Genomic DNA, 21,287 nt, shown 5'->3' on the forward strand with positions numbered 1-21,287 from the left:
GTCATTCCTCTGGCCACTGCTTTCACCTTTGCCCTTATTTAGATTTGGACAATCTCTTTTTTAGTGATTTGGTTGATCGCAATTATAGCAATTTCTGGCTTTTGACTTAGATCGGATCTTAGACTTCCCGCGAGCTCAAGATCTACCATAGTTGCTCGAACTCCTTTGGTAACTCCTGCCTCTACTTTCTGTGATGAGAGCCTAACCATGATTTTCAGGCTTCTTTCTCATCTTATTATTGAGTAGAAGAGCTGATGTGACATCCTTCAGCTCAATTGAGTCCTTACCATGTAAGATAGTTGTTGCCAAATTGTCATAAGATGATGGCAACGTGTTTAGAAGCACGATCGCTTTATCTTCCTCCTCGATCTTTACTCTAAGGTTGGCCAGCTGCGTGATTAATCCATTAAGCACATTTAAATGTGACAAAAAATTCATACCTTCGCCCATATGTAGAGCGTATAACTGTTTCTTTAGGTACAATTTGCTGACAAATTGTTTCTTTAGATACAATTTGTTTGGCAGCATCTTGGACATGTATAGGTTTTCCAACCTTGTCCAAATACCACATGCGCTTTCTTCATCGATGATGTTATTGACCACATCATCTGCTAAGTGCAACCTGATTACACTAGCTGCCTTTTCATCCATTTCCTCCCAATCCTCAAGTTTAATGGATTCGGGCTTTTTGTATTTGCCGCGTAGTGCCTTGTGCAAACCTTATTGGATGAGCAAATCCCTCATATCCTTCTCTGCCATGTTAAGAAACCGCTATCGCCGTTGAATTTTGCTACCTCATACTTTATTCCATACATTTTTTTTTTACCGTGTATAGTATGACCGACCGCAAAAAATATTTCTATGAATGAGCAGAACCTGTGCTCTGATACCAGTTATTAGGAATAAACCCGCCACAGAAATAATATTCACGGTATTTATAGCGGAATAATAATGCAACACCGTGACACAGTTAATAAACAAGAATAAAAGGAGCGATAATGACACTAAGATTTTTACGCGGAAAACCAAAAGGAAAAAAACCACGGGCCGAGAGGAGCAACTGATATCACTATAGCAAGGACTTTACACTTTGTACGTTTGAGTAAAACACTCCAAAGACCACTACACAGTCAAAAGAAATAACCCTCTTTTAAGATTTTCCACCTCACTACAATATCGCTCACACTCTCTATGTTTCCTCACAGATTATTTCTCTATCTGTGAATGCCTCACTCTTCTTTATCTCTTTGTTTGGTGTGATTACAAATGGGAGAATGACTCTCTATTTACAAGAGACCAAACTTGGCCTCTAAGCGCAAAAAGAAAAAAGGAAAATTTAAACAAAATTTGTCTACCACAAATTTTTCTTTTGGCTCCAAATAAGAGTTCCAACCAAGTAATTTGGCAAATTCAAATTACAACCAAATGGGATGGATCTCATCGATAAAAGCGAGCATCCCATTTCCAAGACATTTAACATAGTTCCTCACGCGGATACCGAAGAGGGGACCCAAAAGATTCCATTTACCTTAATAATATTTCGTAAAAGAGTGAGTTAGCAAAGTTAGACAATATTGGAATGGGCATAGGAAGTAGGAATATGTATTGATGTATCAGATTTGTTAATGCTCCCAGGTTGATGCAATGTATTCCACTAGTTGCTAGAAGACCTGATTATTGGTGTATCGACCTGTACAACATGAATTGAAATTGGAACCAGGTAGGTTTTCTCCGTAACCCCCTAGTAACTAAAAGTAAACAACACAGAAAAGCACCTATTTTTGCCGGATCCAGGAAAGCGGAGAAAAATGGGATGTTTTATTGATAGGAACAAAAAAGAGTTTATATATGTTACGATATAAACAAGAATGCTCATCAGAGCCACAAGAACATGTACCGTATGGTATACAAGAATTTTCACCTTGTTGAAGGTCTAACGGTGATACCCCAAAACAAATAAATAGTCATCGTTGTGAGAGCAACCGAGATCCGATGAGAATTTGCGCGTAGCTGCTAGTCTTTGGCATAAAAAAGAAGGTTGTAATAACGAAACAGACATGCAAGAATTTGGTTTAGCTAGTGGAATAACAAAGACATGGATCTATATTCAATACACAATCAGAGGATTTCTCAGTCCAAGAAGAAGAAGAATTCCCCTTGATTTCTTTTTGCTCCGCTCAGCAAGGTGTTCAACCAGTCAGTCTCACAGCCAGACAGACTTATACCATTACACTTACGTGCAGAATCTTAGCTTGAGCCTACCTTCTCACTCTTCTATTACTCTTTAGGAGGCATCTGCCCCTGTTAAACTACTCACTTGGCAGTGTCCCCCTTTTTCCCAGAATGACGGTGCGCGGTTTGGCATTCTTAGATGATAGAGTGGTCTTTCAAGATTAGTCGTTGTGTGTCCCATCTCCCACCTATCATACACATTCGATTAATTAAGGTTGTCACTGCGAAGCTATAATTAAGGTGCACGAAATCTTACTGTCTAGTTTTTGGTACTCCGCATATTCATGGAGAATTCAATTACATCGTGTTCATGTCAGAAACAGCAGGCAATCATTACACCATTGGTTTCAGCAAAGAACTTACTAAGTCAGAATGTCAAGACAAATCAGGCTCAATAACTCCAAAAGTACCCCTCCCCACTTCCCTCCTCCCTATTCCATCCCACTCCAAAAGAAAAAGAATTGTGCTTGGCAGCAAAATAAATTAGTTTGTTAGCTGTAAAATAGACTTAACGTGTTTGAATGGGGAACTTAAAAAAGCGAAAATTTACGAACTTATAAGCCACGTCAACGGGCTCTATAACTATTGAAGGACAAAAAGGGAAGGAAGTCAAGGAACTTAAAATGGAAATTGGAATTGAATGCAAGTGTTGGTACTGGTAATAGCGATGCATCTCTGATTTTATTGTGTGGGTCCCCAATTGATGCACTTTAATAAATTCAGTCATGCAAGTTCTATAATTTAGAAATGTTTCACCAACAAATCAATAATTGCTTGCATAGGTACGATAGCATCAGCATCTCATAAAATTTAATGTGATTTGACAGGGTCAGTCAGTAAAAATAACACTATAGAGAGGTCTGGACCACGTTTCTAATGCCTCCAAAAAAAGCAATCCGTATTACTCATAATTAATGAGGAATTCTGAGTTTCAATCGATCCCTCTATCAAGTCCCAATTAGAAATATTTTAAAGAAGAAGAGACATAATTCAAATTTGAGGTAAAACTTTTCTCAGCCTTTACAGAATTCTTCTGCTAATTCACACGAAATCAAAGGTCGACTCATTGAGGAACTTATATCAATCATGCAAGAATATGCTCCTTTAAAACTGGAAAGGCTAATCACAAAGAAAATACATTCATAAGTTTGGTATAGAACTGTCAACCTCATCATCCCCTACTTTCTCTTTTTTGTTTTGCACGCCTATAGAGAAACTCCAAAAGTAACAGCCATCAGTCTTTTTTTGCCATCCAGCCATCAGTCCAATAATAGAAAAAAAAAATATTTATAAGGTAGCATTTGAACTATTTTATTCTTTTAACATATTTCATCATGTAATCTCTTTACAACCCCTCCCTTAATACGTAGTAAAATGGAACAAAAATTACTTAATTTTTTATCGATTAAATAAAAATATTTATCGGAGTATTAACTCATATTCGTAGGAAGAGTTTTAATAATTGAAAAGTAAAGTTTATTGATTGTGCAAAATACTTAAAAATCATTTATAAGGTAGCATTTGACAATATTTTATTCTTTTAACATATTTATCATAGCAGAAGTGGCGTAGTAATCTCTTTCTACAGGGGCTTAATGATGACAACCCCTTAAATGTTGTTAATTAATACCCACATATCATCAGAGAGTTAACAATTCCCAGTAAAATGGAACAAAAATTACTTAATTTTATCTTGATTAAATAAAATAACAAATATTCTTAATAATGACGGCAAGTATTTTGAGGCGTAAGGAGTATTAACTCATATTCCAGGAAGAGTGCAATTATTCTTAATACGAGAGTTTTTTTCTTTCCTTTTTAGCTGCCTAGGGTAAGCGTTTCTCAAATAATTGAAAAGTATATTAGTTTATTGATTGTGCAAAATACTATTACTCCCCAGTTAAGTTGCACCGAGGGTGAATCAAGCGAGAGAAACAGAGAAAATTAAAGAATGATTCAATCAAACAAGACAAGATTTATTACACATCAAAGAATTGACCAAGTTATGGGCTCCACAATTGCAAACACACCCCTCAATTCTAGTCCCCACTTCACTCCTCATCCCACTTGAAAAGAGAACAAGACAAAGTTAGTCATTAATAGGAGGCAGCAGGTAACCAGTAGAATAACCGAAGTGGCATGAACACCGCAATATCAGGTAACTAACTGGACCGGACACCACTATTCAATTTACTTTTGAAAGGCAAAAGGGGCTGGGAAGGGGCAGAAATTGGAAAAATTGGAAATTAATGTGATAGTAGGCTCCAGGAATTTTCCTATTATTTTTTCAACTAAGATTTAGATACAGACGAATCTCCTTATTTCTTGACCGCGGATTCTCACATTATTTTCTTGAAAAGATATTATATCATCGTGAGAGAGTTTAAAATGAGTAATGTTGTATGAAAAATGAATGGTAATAATGGTGGTAGGGGCCATGGTGTGATTACAAGTTGATGTCTCCCATTTGTGCAGACCAAATCTAGTGACGTTTGTCTTTCACTGAAAAAAGAGAGCTGTAAGCATAACCGTCCATACCACATTTTTGCATTAAACTACTACTACTAGCATTGTGGGAGGCCAAATCCCTTCCTCTTTAGTTAGCCATTTTAACAAAAAAATTCTAACTCCTAAACCAAGGAAGAAAGGCATGACTTGTAGTATTTCCCTTCTTTTATTGGTAAAGAACGTTGATAAACATCTAAGACCCTTTTTTTCATTTTTCTTTTTGTTGAAACAATGTAAATAGACTTAACGTTAGATGTGGCCCACACTATGTGGGGTCACACATTGGTGTACGCTAAAATTTAACGCAAGCAGTATTGACTTATTGGTGCAACTGATCAGCTAATTATACATGAGTTTGAATTAGAGGTTGTGTAGTTTGACTTCCACGTTCCTCAGCCTAAGGGTAAAATAGGCATTTTATAGCTAAATTATTACTAATTATATAAAGATGTACAGTAATATTTTTGGAACTGACTATAAACGAAAGAATGTCATAAAAATTGGGAAGGAGGGAGTACTATGTTTGGTTTGATTTTGGAAAATTTAATTTCCACATAAAATTCAGCATTAAGTTATACAATGTTTGATACTTTTTTTTCCTCATAAATAAGATTTGCATAAGTTATGCGAGAATTTATGTATTACTTTATCTGGTAGAATGTGAAATAAACATATGTGTATTAGTTACTTGGATTAATATTCTAAAATGACAAAATTAACCATCATAATAGTAAAAATATTTATTTATCTTATTTAAAGAATAAACAAATATTTTATATTATACATTGTACAGTATAGTAGTAAATCGTAATATAACAATCATTCAATAGGAAATAATTTATGCATTATTAGGCCTTATATTACTAATCCCTACTTAATTTATATGTGAACCAAACAAACCCCTAATTATTGTTTACTTTGTAGATTATTTCTTTATACATTCTTTTTTACTACTATAGAGTGTAGGGTAAGTGGAGGGGGGGGTCTGGCTTTTTGAAAGGAGAAGAAAAAGGTGAGTGTAACATTGGACTGAAAGATACATTCGACCAAATTGAGTTAATGAGGTTCTTCCTTTCACCATTTTGAATTTTGATCACCAGACAACGCGTGATATTCTTTACATTTTCTTCAATATGTTGTCTTTTGGAATTTTTTGTCACAATTAGGTAAAAAGAACAGCTCTTGATTTGAGAACGTATTCTTTTTAGTTTCCCTTTTTACGGTTTTTGATGACTAGGAGAATATTATATTATTTTTGCTTGTGTGGTAATAGTGGATTTTACAGAGACTTCTATCAGTACCTTGTACTAATACCTTTACTTGCTCAAGCAAAACTGGAGGTAGAGTAGAAGGTACAGATTTGATAGAATTCAATAGCTTTGTTCCAAACCTTGTATTCATCTTAAAAATTGCAGTTAACATGTCTAAATTAATGTAGAACTCAATAAATCAAAAGGACTGGAATCCAGTATATATCTATGTACTATCCCTTCCCAATCACCATTAAAACTCCCTCGCTATTATACAATGTATAGTTAAAGTATACACACTGTATAAACAGTCTATAACAGGTTCATATACACTGGGTACCATGTACAGTTATACAGCGGATAGTGGGAAGTGAAGGGCGAGATGGTTCGGGCATGTGAAGAGGAGATGCACGGACGCCCCAGTCCGGAGGTGTGAAAGGTTGGTTATGGATGGCTTTAGGAGAGGTAGAGGTATGCCGAAGATGTATTGGGGAGAGGTGATAAAATAGGACATGACGCAGTTACAGCTTACCGAGGACATGACCTTAGATAGGAGGTTGTGGAGGACACGGATTAGAATAGAAAGTTAGTAGGTAGTAGTGAGTTGTTTTGCTTATCATTTCTTACTAGTAGTCGTAGTATTTTGGTGAAGAATCAACCAAACTACTGATTTTGGAAAAGCAATTGAAAGGACTTCAGAGGGGCTATCTTTTGTTTAATGCAATATTTGCTGCTAATCGAGTTAATTCTTCAACTACAAATTCTTGATCCGCATTTGTCCTCAAGTCCTACATGACCAGGAGAATGTCTTGTTTTTACTTGATAAATTTGAACATGATTTTCCCCTCTAAAGTTCTCTTTTGATGGCTAACCTCTCGTCCGTGGAGAACAGATTCGAAAACAAAGATAATGATAAATTTTCATGCACTAGTCTGGGATAAATTTTTTCTTCTCACAAAATCATAATCTCTATTCTATATGCAGATTAAGTACCTTTATAGTCCAAATTTGTAGTTCAATAATCATGGTTAAAACATGAGTTATTTGAAGCTCAACAATGGTTCAGCCTATTGGCTGAAAAGGAAAAATATATCCTGATTTGGGATTCACTTCATAATGATTAAGTGCTCTACAAGTCCCCAAATTCCAAACCTGAGACTTGAGAGTTGTAGCTTAGCTTTCCAACGCTGAAAAGTTCATATTAAGCAGGCCAATTAAAAGAATAGCATTGACAGCAATGAGAAAAGGGATTATCAGAAAATATCCAATTCTTACATGTTACAGCCAAAACAGAATATGGAATTCCTGATGTTAATCAAATTACAGACGTTTATAACATGCAACGCTACAATAACAAAACTAAAACTAAAACCAAGCAGCCCAACACATGCTACAAGTGTAACATCCAGTAGTGACCCAACTTCAATCTGTATGTCGCAGTTCCATGAAGAGAATTGTCTATGATATGTGCTTGATGAAACAGTTGTTTCTTCAAGAAAAAGAAACATGTTGTCCTTCCCCTCCCAGGTACACTAAAATAAGCAGATATGCGATGAATTCCCACAGTAGTTTGTTTTCTCCTTCAACTCCCAGGTACACTAAAATAAGTGCGCGACGAATTCCCACAGTAGTTTTTTTTTTTCTCCATTCTTTCCCTTGTCAAGCAAAGTGCAGCAAAACACGATGTTATTTACTCCAGCATGACTCAGTTGACATGTACCGATGATAAAAACAGCAAACCATAGTGTAACATCTATCTTAAACACAGCAGATAAGTTGACAAGAATCCTTCTCTAAATTTGAGACTCTGCACCAGGTCATCTCCAGTAAGCCCTAGCAAACTCTCATGCAAAGATAGCTGCCTGTTATTGGTTCCTCAAATATAAAATCAGCTGGGAGAATATCCTCTGTTACTCATAAGTCATAACGTAGTACATACCTGTGGCAGTAAATCAGCAGTTTTCTGTCCACCTTACAGTTCATCATCCACCCTCCACCATATCTTTCACTACCTTGACCGCTGTAATATGAAGACTACGTCAACAGGAAGCGAACAGAATATATAGTCTCACCAATCATCCATCCTATTTCTATTACCATATCTGCTCAATACTACTTCATAGCACAAATATAAAATCAGCTGGGAGAATATCCTCTGTTACTCATAAGTCATAACGTAGTACATACCTGTGGCACTAAATCAGCAGTTTTCTGTCCACCTTACGGTTCATCATCCACCCTCCACCATATCTTTCACTACCTTGACCACTGTAATATGACGACTACGTCAACAGGAAGCGAACAGAATATATAGTCTCACCAATCATCCATCCTATTTCTATTACCATATCTGCTCAATACTACTTCATGGCACAAAGAACTCACTTCAAAAATGATTCTCTGAAACCATTTCACAAGCAAAGCCATGTTTATAGTCATGCAGATTTCCAGTGCACAGACACTTAAAAGGGCAACCACAATGTCCCTTTTTACAGGGTAAATATTTGGGTTATAACTGTTGCCATCCCAACTACCTTTGGAGCTTTCTTATCCTACCTCCACATAACCGGGCATTACAACAAGGACATGATAGAACTAAACAAGTTTGACAGACTAGACTAAATTGACCAGAGTGATGTACACCATAACCCCCCCCCCCCCCCCCCCAACAAAAACGACAAATATTGTCATCCAAGATGCCTATTTCTTTTCATACCCCCTACAGGAAAAAATTGTTAACGATATATATAATTGTATCAGCACCTGAGCAGAAAATGCTGCAGTTGCATAATTTTATTAGCACTTAGAGCAAAATATGCCTAACCATCAACTCCTTCATAGAAGATTATCACTAGTAAACACCAAAATTCTCTCATTTTTCCTAGAAACTAAAGGCTCAAATGGAAAATTAAAACTAGATTAAATCCAAAAATCAAAGCTACTAAGGAAAGATTGATATATTAGAAACTAGCATCGCTAACTTCTATTCTCAAATGCTAAAAACAGTTGTGACTAGGCATTTTGATCTGTTTTAATTTTGTTGCATCAAGAATACCGCAGTTGAAGCACCTAAAGGAGAATTTGGTATCTTTCTGGATTAGACTAGGAACATGAGTTATTTATCTACTATACATCTCGACACCACGATCAAGTCAGAAATGTAGCTATAGGCACCTGAATAAAATAATGATGCATTTGGTGTCGGCCTTTTGGAAACAATTTTGCTGTCAGTCATCGATGAACCAAACTTTTGCTGGCACGCAACACATATTCAATTAATTACTGTTATCTAAGCGGGCTACAAACTTAAAACAACATCATCTAGTGAAAAGAGTAAAGGACCACAGACGATAGCCTTACCTGGCATGCCTTTCCGGAACACAAGGAGCAACCAGAGTTTGACCTTGTCTCACGAGGAACACATTTCCCTATTCGTTGACTGCACTAAACAGATGTCCTGTTGCAACTTCCCCACAATAAGATCAGTTGAAAACTCAGCCAGGCAACATGGAAGGAAACTCAAGTCTAATCTTCATAAATACAAACAAAGGGAAGGATGGCGCAACTTACAGCAAAACTTCAACTTCTTCTGCAGAATGTTCTTTTAAGATCAACAGATTTAACGGATACCAAGCTGTCCAAAAAAAATATGACCCACACATCCAACCTTCTTGGCTCATTAAAAGAGAGCAGAAGCTGATAAGATGTTTACAAGCATGCAGACATAAGTGATTAACCATGTTATCCAATCCTTTCTTTTACATACCAGAAAATGCAATTCTGTACCAATCTCCTCCCCTCTTTTTTTCCTCTCTTTTTCTTTTCCTTATTTCTTTTCTTTCTTTTTTTCTTTTTTTTTTTTTTTTTTTTTTTTTTTTTGCGAAGTTCCTTGGGAATATGCCAAGTATATAAAACAAAATTTGTGAGGCAGAATCAGTGGCTTATTGTCATATATTTTGACGAAATTTAAAAAAAAAAAAAAATGGAGTAAGAAGAAACAATGGCGGATAACATAGTAATTCCACTAAATTCCTCCACCAAAATTGTGCCTTATGTTCCATTAGAAAAAATGAAGTTATATACGGCAACCCAAGGATCCAAGTCCTCTAGTAAAGGATGAAACACTGGGACTAGAATGGAACTCATGTCTACTTAGATATGTCACCTAATGCTCTCAATATCCATACTCCTATTTTTCTCTATTGCCAACAGAAAGAACCAAATATTCAAAACTGTATCTTAAGTAAACTCTGAATCTTATCCTTGAAGAGTTGAAACTTTAAACACCTCGTCCCCAACCTGTATATTTTAAGGTTGAGCATCTGTGGCCTTATCATATACCAAAAAGTTGAATTCTCAAAATTTCATGAAATAGCAAATCAATCCCACTTTGTACACATGTACAGGAATATAACACACTTAACAGCATGCCTCTTCACCAAATTGCAATGCAGGTCCTCACTTCCCTCCCATTTCCAAAGGCCTGCTTGTGAATGGTGAAAACAAGCAAAACCACATTAAATACAGGCTGATTTAACCTCTACCGCCACCAAAACCATTATTGTTAATTGCCTCGATAGCTTGCTTCACCAAACGTATTAGCTCCTCTACATCCTGGAAACTGAATTCAATAACCCGTTTAACAGAAATGATAGCGTCTTTATTCTCTGCCTCTTCAAGGTTTGTGGCAGCTGCAAAAGCATTCTGCGCTTTTCTAGATGCCTCCATAGCAGAATTTACATCCTTTGTCTGCAAAATTTTATATCTGTTTAATTTCTTACCCTACGTAAATGGGTAGCTAACACAAAAACAATACAATAATCTAAAAAGAAGGAAGAAATCCCTCGACTCCTCCAGTTTCAGTAGTCATTTGACATCCAATAAAAGGAAAAAGAACGCTGTAAATATCCAACAAAACTGTGAACTACCACCAATGTCTGAAATCATAAACCAGTGAACTTACAAAGTCAAGCAGACGAACAAAACTAGGACGGTTTCGAGGAGCAATAACATGATTTCCAGCAAGAGAACTACAGCCTCTTGATAAAGCAGTCTTCTCTGCCACTGTTTGATTGTTTGTGTTATCAACATCAGATGCGGAAGATGAAGGAGATTCACCTGAACAAAAAGTGTGGGCTAAACATGATGCAACTGCATAGCATCGAGTATATCTGAAGCAGAATCATGTTGTACACACAAGATACGCTAAAAGATATCCAAATTCAAGTGGGAAATTCACGTGAATGAGATTCCCCTGAATAAAAAGCATGGACTAAACATGATGCAACAACTACACAATATCGAGATTTTTTGGACCACAATCATACTATAATCGCATAGATGCTAAAACATATTCTTGCAAGCAGGAAACTCATGTGAAGCTAACCAGTGGCGGAGCCAGAATTTTCACTAAGGCGTGTCAAAATATAAAAAAGTAAATTCACGAAGAAGCCAAAGAGTGTCAATTTGTAATATATATGTATAAAAATAAAAATTTTACCTAACTACACAGTGTAATTTTCCGACGAAGGGGTGTCGGTTGACACCCCTCAACTACATGTGGCTCCGCCACTGAAGCTAACAGTCCTCCATTAAAACAAAGCTAGAGTACTATAAAACATGAATGCCAGATACATAAATATGTTAATCAAGTCGACAACTAATAACCAAAGACATTCTATTCATAACAACGTTAGACTTCAGTTTTCCTATCACATTTAAATGTCCTCCCTGGGGGCATGTTCTCCTTTCTCCTATTTAATTTCTTACTGTGCTTCCAAACTGTGGCTAAGCATTCTTTGCAAATCAGTTCTTTTAATCACAAAAAGCCCACTGCTAAGCACGGCCAAAATAACTAAACTAGGGTAAACCCCAACATCTCATGCTTGAAGACTTTTATTATACAACAGAATTAATTTCCAATCAATGAGAATTCTTCAAAAAATTCAAATATACATTGCCCCCTCCCCTCCCAACACCTCTGAGGTGTCTCACTTACACACATGCATCTCTTTATGCATAGTGCATCTGCATGAATCAAGACTGGTGTTTTTAAACCAAGAAATCCACTATTTCCATCTTCAGAACTTGGTGGATGATGGCGTCTGCCCCTCTACCTTCTCTACTTAAATATCAGACTTGGTTCACCAACTGATAACTCGTGACATGTGTCTACCACACATTTAGCGATGTACTAACTCTGCCAATAAATAAAGCCTTGGGCCGTGTGAGAATCAAGACAGTTAAATTAGGATGTCTTATTGTTCCCACTTAGGAATTGTTTAAATAATTTGAAAAATATAAGGGTTGTATTACGAAATCAGTATGCCTATCGAACCTCTAATGCTTTTGGTCCAGATCTCTCTTGTGGAAAACATACATCAATTATAATTTCTCAGCAGAGAGGGTGGGTATCTTTTTAACCACGTCTCGGCTAAACAAAAATCATTTTCAAAATTAAAATCACATTATGCCTAATGGTGTTTCTTAGAATGTTGGAATATAAAATAACAAAAAGAAAAAAGAAAAAAAAACACTAAGAGTATCATTGTGTTCCTTCCTTTTTAGTGAGGCTTCGTCATATGATTATGCTAACAACTGCTGGCAATTTTGATGGCTGCAAGACAAGAAACTCTTTAAGTTCAGTACTTCAAGACAACAACATACCTTGATGGGGAACTTGCAAACTTGCTTGCAGATCATGCCAAATTCTACTCGAACTCATGTTTTTGCAGTATACCACCCTCATGTATGCAACCTCCATACACTTATAGGCCAAAGCAGCAGTAGCAGCTTCACCACGTTTCTCATATTCAAGTGCACAAGTTCTGCAACATTATGAGAACATATTTTACAGCCAGAAAAAAGAGCAGTCATCAAACAAGAAGTAATTAGATAGTTGTAACTAGCTTTAGATTTGCTTAACCATGTATGGAAACATTTACACAGAATATTCAAATTTTTTTTTATACACCAGGTTCTATGCAGAATATCTAAACTTGAGTTTATTCAGCAGCACTCCACAGGAAACAATTGATTAAATAAACAGTAGTTTCACTTATCAAAAAAAAAAAAATTAACAGCAGCTTCGGCCGAGTAAAACTTGGTAAGGCAGAGGTTCTTTATAAAATGATACGGCCTTGAGCCAAACAGTAAACCAAAAGATAAACCATCAACAGATTTGAGGAGCTTCAGAAATTTTCCCAATAAAGAAAAGGTTAAATAAATGCTTACGAAATGGTATATCTATCGGAACTGTACAATTTGAAGTTACACTTACTCGCAAAGTTTGGCTGTGATACTATAGATTTGTATTTGATTCATCTCCCCAGATTTGCCACTTTCCCCATTTGAGCTTTCTAAAAGTGAAGCACCCTGAAGAAACTTCAATGCCGCTTGGAAATAAGCTTCATTATATTCAGCATGAAATCCAGAGTTCTGCAAATAGCTTCAACAATTAGGAAAAACTAATACATACACTGCACACATACGTAAACAAGGGGAATGGGTCATGACTTCTTCAGTATAAACTCAACTAGCTAAAGAAGCAGATAAGAAATTAGCTTTAGGAGATAGGCCAGCAACAAGTTCCAATTGAGATAAAAGTATAAGTTGAAAGGAGATATTAGTAGAACCTTAAGACGATCAGCAACATCTCTAAGGTCTTCAGCTTCTCTCAAGACGGTAGAAGCAGTCTGACAAGAGGTCTCCCTTTTTGAGGGGGTGGGAGCACTAGGTTCCTGCACCACACAATGATCAGGCTCCAAATGCCCCATGCTGTTGTGACTCACATTTTGACACACACCAATGCCAGGATCTTTTAGCATAGTTGACACTCTGGCACTTACAGAAGTATTAGCAGTCCCTACATCTTTAAGACTTCCTTTCTGGGAACTTGAAGCAGGTTTGCTCTTGATAACTGATGTGCCTAGTTTATCTTCAGCATGTGCACCAACTTGTGACCTTCGGTCCCTGGATTCTGTCTGAGTTGATCTACCATTTGTTGCGATTCGAGCATCAATTTCCTGAGGAGGTTTTTGCTTCGTAAGAACTTTTCCTTCCATGTCGCATACACTATTCAACTTTGTAGTTGACCCAACACCATCATGCTTCAATCGGTGCTCTCTCCTGGTATCACTACAATGTGTGGGATCTTTCTTACTAACTTTTTGATTGGTTTTGAAAGATTTAGTACTAGAGTCAAGATAGTTATGGTCAATCTTTGAATTCAGGACTTCCTTGGTGCCCAGTTGATCAGATATCTTCTCTTCTACGCTTTGAGTATTAAAACCAGCATTCTCCTTAAATTGCAATGTTGAATCTTTGGCAGATTTATGTTCGTTAGGCATAGAAACGTGTTTCTTGCTCACTCTACCCTTGCCATCAGAGCAATATGCAGCATGCTTCTCAGTCATGTAGGGGCTACATTCCTCCAGAACATCAACAGTACTATTACCCATATGGCTATTTCCAATATCTTCCAATTTAGCATCATCTTTCCCTGAACTCTCCATTCTTGCATGTGAAGCCTTACTCGTGATGAACATCCTCATGGGAGATGATGAAACGGACCCTACAGGTGATCCTTTCGCTTGGTGATTCGCTCTGCGTTTCCGGGAATCAGAAACTTTTGAAGAGCTTGAAGTGGCAGCCGTTGATAACTGTTCAGAACCCAAGTCCTTTTTCAATGAATCAATATCTTCCATCGTCAATCGAGACTGAACCTTCACTCTGTACTTCTTTGTCTGATGTTCTCTTTCTACACTTCTGTCTATAGGAAAATCCCTGGTTCCTGTTAGAACAATTCTGGTAGCTGTACCTCTTGTTCTTGATTTCTCTTCACCCCTGCTTGTACTGGACTCTTTTTTTTCAGACTGGAACGCCTTGGGTTTCTTCTGCTTTCTGGAACCACTCTCACCACTAACCTCCCTCACAATTGCATTGCCATCACTGTCACCCAAGTGATTATCATTACTTTGTGAATTCATTAAATAGTCTTGATCCCTCAATTTTCTTTTCTTTACAGAAATTTCTCTTCCAATATTGGTTTTTACGTCAATCGAGCCACTATTCCTTGAATCCTGGGCTCGATTGCCATGCTTCTTTTCCAAAATTTGTAACCTTTCTGTCAGCTCAGGCTTTGTCTCCTTCAAATTACCACTTTCATGGTAGTCCTGGATACCGGTCACAACTTCTCGAGTTGCCACAAAAGCTTGGTCACTTTTGATTTTTAATTTTTTCAGATCCCTGTGATCATATTGATCGGACTCCCTTTTGGCTTTCTTTTTTGGCTTTTCATCACCTGCCAATATATTATAATCGGAAGCAAGTTAAAAATCTATACAGAGGTCAGGCAGGAAAAATGCCAGCCTGAAGATAAATACTATACCATTAGCCATGCGCTCCTTCGGCTTGTTCAGATGTTTGCCAAGGACATCAGACGACTTAAGGGGAATCTGTGCATTGGATTTGCTAATTGAATTTGATTCAGCAACAGGTTGGTTCACATTCTTCAAATTTCTTCTTTTGACCAGTTCATGTTGCAAGTTTGAGTTTGCGGTCAACAATGGACCATGATTGCTGCTTGTATTTGGTGTCTCTCTTAATTTATGTTTCTTCTTTCCTCCATTAACCATGTAATCAAAACCCGCATTCTGACTGTTACTGCCGAGCCCATGCATATCAGCTGGAACTACTCCAGCCGCACTTCTACCAGCATGATTTTGAAGCCTATTGAGGTTATCAGGAAGGGGCATTTGGTACAAGGCATGCAGAGCTCTTGTCGTCTCCCCCTCACTAATGTCACAACGGTTCATTCCAGGCCTACAAAAATTAATTTTGAGTTATCATCACCAAATTATAGCAATGCAGGATCTATTTACAAAGACGGATAACTAGGCAGAGTATTGGAGCATGCGTACACCGATAAAAGAGAGCTAAGACTTTGAATAAACCACGAAAAGAGACTAAGACCCCAAAACTGAAGAAAACTTACAGCCAGTATAACATACTGCACATCCACCTCTCAGGCAAATGCTCGGGTTTTGTACCATATGGAAGAAGACGCCACGTCTCACATTTATCACAGGCAACCCAATCTTCTTCGATAACAACAGGAGCAACTGGTGGCTCAGCTTCAGATGCCAGCTCCTTCGCATCCTTTATGTCCACGGCTGAAGGATCCTTCGTAGGGGCCACACATGCCACATGACTATCAACTTTTTTGCTTTGCACCTGTCTTGATTTAGCAGAAGATGACTGTTGTCCTTTACATGCCTCCAGTTTAGATTTCTTCAACTTATCACCTGGAGGTCTACTCAGAGAATCCAGTTGATTTGTGGGTTTTTCTAACTGTGCATCATATACATGAGCCACGCGGACATCCTTCTTAGAACTCTTCTTGTTCTTGAGAGTAACAGAAACCCCTCTTGCCTCTGCCACATCTGCAGCTGGCTTCAAACCAGGTTGATGTTCTATTAATTTCTTTTTGCCTTCAGATGATTGCTTCTCTGTGTGAGGCATCCTAGGTTGGTCAGGTTTATGGCTTGCAGCTTTCATAACAACTTTCTTTCGCAGAGAGACAGCCCCACTAGAATCCCTCTCACTCTCGGATACATCAGAATCAGCTCTAAATGAAGGAACTGATCTGCTGCATTTGCTCCTGCCACCTTCCTTGCTATCAAAAGAAGCATTTTTCTGAATGCTTTTAAACTGGAGTTCCACTGATCTACTTCTTACTTCCTGGTGATCATATTTGTCACCGCTTAGGTCAGATGAAGATTCCAACGAGTCATCCTTATCCAAATCACTACCAAACAATTGATCTTTAAGTCGTTTGATCTCCCTTTTCTTCATAGGAACATCCTTCTCTGAGTCTTCTACAGCTTCAGGTGCCCCACCAGCAACTTTCACTGATTCATGAGTATCACATACTAAATCAGGCAGGACTCTCTGATTAAGGTCATTTGAGAAGCAGTGCCTGTTTTCCAAGCTCTCAGTTCCCAAGTTTTGCAGAAACAAGGAGATCGTGTCATTTCTGACCTCTGAATTCAGTTCCTCGGCATATTCACTTTTACCAACTGATTTAGTTTTCTTCCTGATCAAGACATCCCCATATTCCAGCCTGGAAGTTGAACCATTGGCAGACATGACAGATTGAGGGTTAGTATCCTTTGCAGCAGCCACATGCTCATTGTCTACGAAACATTTTTCATTTCTTGACAAAGTCAATAACTTCTCATGAAGAGGTGAAAGCAGCACGCTTCCAGCAACTGGGAAAGAAGTCATTGTCTGTTTCAAAGGGAAAAAAACCGAAAATTAAAATAGCAACAGATACTATTCTCTTTTTTCTGTGTGAAAAAAAGAGGGATTTTTACGTAACAGAAAACTGGCTTACCTGAAGGATGTTGGATGGAGAATCACTGTGAATTTCTTGAAACTTGGACAACATCTCACCACTCTCAGTAGGACTATTTTCCATCGATGAAGAGGGAGAGATAAGCCCAAGACTAGTGTGTAAAGCAGTAGTCTTCTGAGCTGTCTTATCAGAACCAACTCTAATCCGGAGTTTGAGTGTTCTCTGATCAGTTGGATTAAGTGACTTAATCATAGAAACTTCATGTTTTGCAGGGAACTTATTAGATTCTTGGGCCGAAAAGCATGAATCTTGTCTAGCAGAACCAGCTGTACCATTCCTCCGAGTTGGAGGAGGATCAGACACAGCCATAGAGTTCTGAGGAGGCCCCTGGACAGAAACACAACCACCACACAGAAGTTAAACTAAATGTTCCCAGGTTGATAAAAGGTATGGACAAAATGTTATTCCTTCAAAGCATTTAACAAAAGACAAACTTTTAACAGACCTCGGAGGCCAAATGGTTGGGCGATCTTGATGCGCCTTGATTTTGAGATATCTGTGGAGTTCTTGGCTGAGATAGAATTGTAGGGGAGCGCTGATAAGTAGGTAAAAACGAACCATATCCACCAAATTTTGCCCCTGTCAAAAGTAAAAGAAATTTAATCGACTATTCTACAAGAAGAAAGAGATTCACAACTGTTTTCTATGATCAATAGGACTGGTTACCAGCGTACTTACCCAAATTCTCAGCAAAAACACCTCCTTCAAAATCTTTCCGAAAATGACCCAAAACACTTTGAAGCTTCTCATCCTTTCACAAAGAAAATCAACAATTTTAATGTCATTGTTTTGTATAATCAATGACAATAACAGCTCATAATGTAGCATATACTTTAACCACAGTATTGCAGAGCGAGGGGGGAGGCTGTCTGAAAGAGAATCTCTTGTTCTTTTTCTTTTCTTATTTTTACACTTCACTAAGCAGAAATGGTCCTAAACTTCACCACTATAACATGAAACCAATATCTCTAGCACAATGTCCCAATTTCATTTTTTCCAGTTCTGTTCCTAAACCCAATAAGTTCTCTTTTTTAAGCCAACCAAAATTATTTAACTGATTCAGTACAGAATCACAGAACCACCTATAATGAATTTGAATTAGTAAAGCCTAATCTTTTACCCAGAACATTAATAATCAAACCAGAATTCAACTATGAAAAATAAAAATAAAAATCTGCAACCATATTAAGCATTTCATGAACTGATTGTTAAAACTGCAGGTCTTGAAAATGAATTCAACAAATAGGAGAAACAAAAAAAAAAAAAAAGAACTCTTACAATGTAAGAGTCAATATCAGGGTCAATGTTTGTATCATCATCATCCTTGTAATAACAAGGTGCTTCCCCTTCTTCAAGCTCATGTTCTTCCATCATCTGAGCCCGCTTATTTCCCCAACTCATAGATTAAAAACTATAACCAAAACCCTAACCCTAGACCAGTTTTACCACCTATCCTAAAATCCAACATATCACTCACAATTCAAAAATCCAACTTCGACCCATTAAATTACTCACAAAACCCACAAAAACCCACAAAGGATTTTCACAGTTACCTATCCAACCTTCAAAATCAAGAACTACCATTGAAACTCTTGATCATCTAATGTATATTCCTAGTTGTTTATAATAAAATTAAGACAGTAAAATACTTTAAAATTAATTTTTTTTAAAACCCAAAAAGATGGGTATTAGAAGAATCAAATGTGTTGACAACCCAAAAGATCGAATTATTTGATTGGGAATGTTGTTCTTGTGTTGTTGATGTGTGTAACATGAGATATCACAGGGTATAGAGAAACAAAGAAAGAAACCTTTGTTTTCTTTTTTATTATTTTTTTCCCTTTTTAGGTCCCTTTCTTTAATTTTTTCCGTCTTAATTGCATTATATTTTATTTAATGCTTTTATTTTTATACTCTAAATTATTTTCTGACCATGTAGTGAAATTTGACAAATTTAAAATGTGGGGGAAATAAGATTGGAGTGGCGCGTTGAAATGATCGAATTGGTAACACTTTGTGTAAGTGCAAAATCCAGCAAGGAGTCAATGTGTCCGGAATCTAGTCCCATAAAATATGGTTTTTGCTAGGTTAATAAAATGAGAAAAATACATAAAATCACCATAACTTGTATTCAAAATTCACTTTAACAATTTAACTTTACACGTGTTTATATACTCCCTAAATAACTTTTAGGTGAATTAATTACCATATTAATGATCGACGTAGCAAATTAAAAAAATCAACACGTAAATGGCAAAAAATTGAAGAGGAAAACCCACCCACCCCCCACGCCCACCCACCCCACCTTCTTCTTGTTCATTTGCTTCCTTTCTTCACCCCCAAAAATTGTTTTACTTTCTTTTAGCTAATTTAAAGTAGTAGTAGTACGAATTTAAAGAGAAACAGAGAATATTGAACCTTGGACATATAAGAGTTCAGAATCGAATCTCCTAAGAAAGTAGATCTTTTGTCTCAGGTAACCTGCTCCAAAGAACAATAAAAGGGCAAAACATCCAGCCAGCAGGATTCACCGGAAATAGGATGTTTTCCGGCTAATATCACAAAAAATCAAAGCAACGTTTAAAGGGTCAATGGCGTCGCTTCAACGGCGAACGCCAGAGCGATGTTGTAAGCCTGTAATAGAGCAAACATCAAACGAGAACAACAACGGGAAAAAGAAAAAGAGCTACGACTTCGCTTGAGTCACTTTCTCTGGTCAGATCTGGTTAGGGGGAACAAAAGTGGGGCTGGTGGCATCGTTAATGTCTGAGTTTCGTCGCATATGACGTCTCAGGCAAGGTCTGACAGTGACGAAGGAAAGCAAAAGGGCTAGGGTTGTTATGGATGTTTAACTGGAGACAGCGGAGGAAATGACCGCTTAAAGAACCTCTGCGGAGTAGAACTCGCTGGAGATCTTCGGCGGAGACAATGGGTAAGACGTAGAAAAAAATGACGTTGGAGAAGAAAAAAATGGAAAGTGAGTTTCTTTACTACCTGACATGTCATCGACATGTGGTTGAGACGACGCTTCTGTGGTGTGGTGCGCATGTATATCACCTACCAATCATGAAACTGGTATTGCATGCATAACAGTATAAGGTGATATTTATTTCACTTAAAAGTTGTTTAGGAGGTATATAAACACCTATAAAGTTAAATTGTTAAAGTGAGTTTTGGGGACGTGTATATTCTCTAATAAAATTGACCTACATTGATATGTTGTATTGTTGTTGTACCCACACCCACATGGGTGCATTAGCATTTCAATTAAGAAAATACTGGGTATGTTGTTGTAATAAAATGAATTTAATTTATTCAAAATAAGCAAAACATTTCGATGGAAAAGTATGTCTTATAGTAGGAAATATTATTTTTATTAAAAATGAAACAAAATGCTAACCACACACGAAAGAAACGTACTTCCACTTTATTAGTGTGGACTTGGAGTAACAAATTTAGCTCAAAATATAACGCCTCATTTGTTTGCGTTTAATCAAAGTTTTGATCTTAATTATTAAAACTTATGACCCTTAATTATTTAAGCCTTTATTATAAATATTTTTTTTATTTTTACAACCACCTAATGAGGTCTGAATAGATTTGAATAATTAAATTTTATAAAGTTTTAATATCACTTAAATGTTATTCTATTCTACAAAAATGGCAGTTCACCACTACTCCATTCATTTTCATTGCTAGCCATCATTATCAGTATCCATCATCCACCATTCATTTTCATAACCACCATTGTCGCTAATCACCACAATTAGCTATCACTATCACTTCCACCAATCACTACAGTCAAGCATCATCACCATTAGCCATTATATGCAATTATCAACATCACTCGTCATTACATCCATCAATTGCTACCCACACTC

At 37.1% G+C, this 21,287-nt stretch overlaps 1 protein-coding gene and 1 pseudogene across 19 annotated transcripts; both read right to left on the reverse strand.

Moving 5' to 3' along the window:
- Positions 1-1,524: 1,524 nt before the first annotated feature.
- On the reverse strand, positions 1,525-2,059 carry LOC132035025 (putative cytochrome c biosynthesis ccmC-like mitochondrial protein; annotated as a pseudogene).
- Positions 2,060-7,218: 5,159 nt separating this feature from the next.
- LOC132034325 (cysteine-tryptophan domain-containing zinc finger protein 3-like) lies at positions 7,219-20,309 on the reverse strand. Of its 19 annotated transcripts, none has more exons than XR_009409038.1 (13): positions 18,685-19,229; positions 18,085-18,157; positions 17,852-17,985; positions 17,386-17,733; positions 15,985-17,279; positions 15,379-15,812; positions 13,625-15,291; positions 13,270-13,427; positions 12,657-12,817; positions 10,954-11,108; positions 9,561-10,739; positions 9,351-9,447; positions 7,219-8,258 (listed from the first exon to the last, which is right to left on the reverse strand). XR_009409038.1 is itself a non-coding variant. In XM_059424638.1 (11 exons), exons 1-11 carry the CDS (start codon positions 19,831-19,833, stop codon positions 10,524-10,526), a joined length of 4,650 nt encoding a protein of 1,549 aa, XP_059280621.1. In that variant the 5' UTR covers positions 19,834-20,309; the 3' UTR covers positions 7,219-10,523. The 19 variants fall into 19 exon arrangements, 2 of the variants coding, with proteins under 2 accessions (XP_059280621.1, XP_059280619.1); XR_009409032.1 differs by having other exon boundaries at positions 7,219-9,243; XR_009409040.1 differs by having other exon boundaries at positions 9,351-9,456.
- Between the last annotated feature and the right edge of the window lie 978 nt (positions 20,310-21,287).

Source organism: Lycium ferocissimum, chromosome 10 (assembly GCF_029784015.1).
Source record: "Lycium ferocissimum isolate CSIRO_LF1 chromosome 10, AGI_CSIRO_Lferr_CH_V1, whole genome shotgun sequence".
Lineage (NCBI taxonomy): Eukaryota > Viridiplantae > Streptophyta > Magnoliopsida > Solanales > Solanaceae > Lycium > Lycium ferocissimum.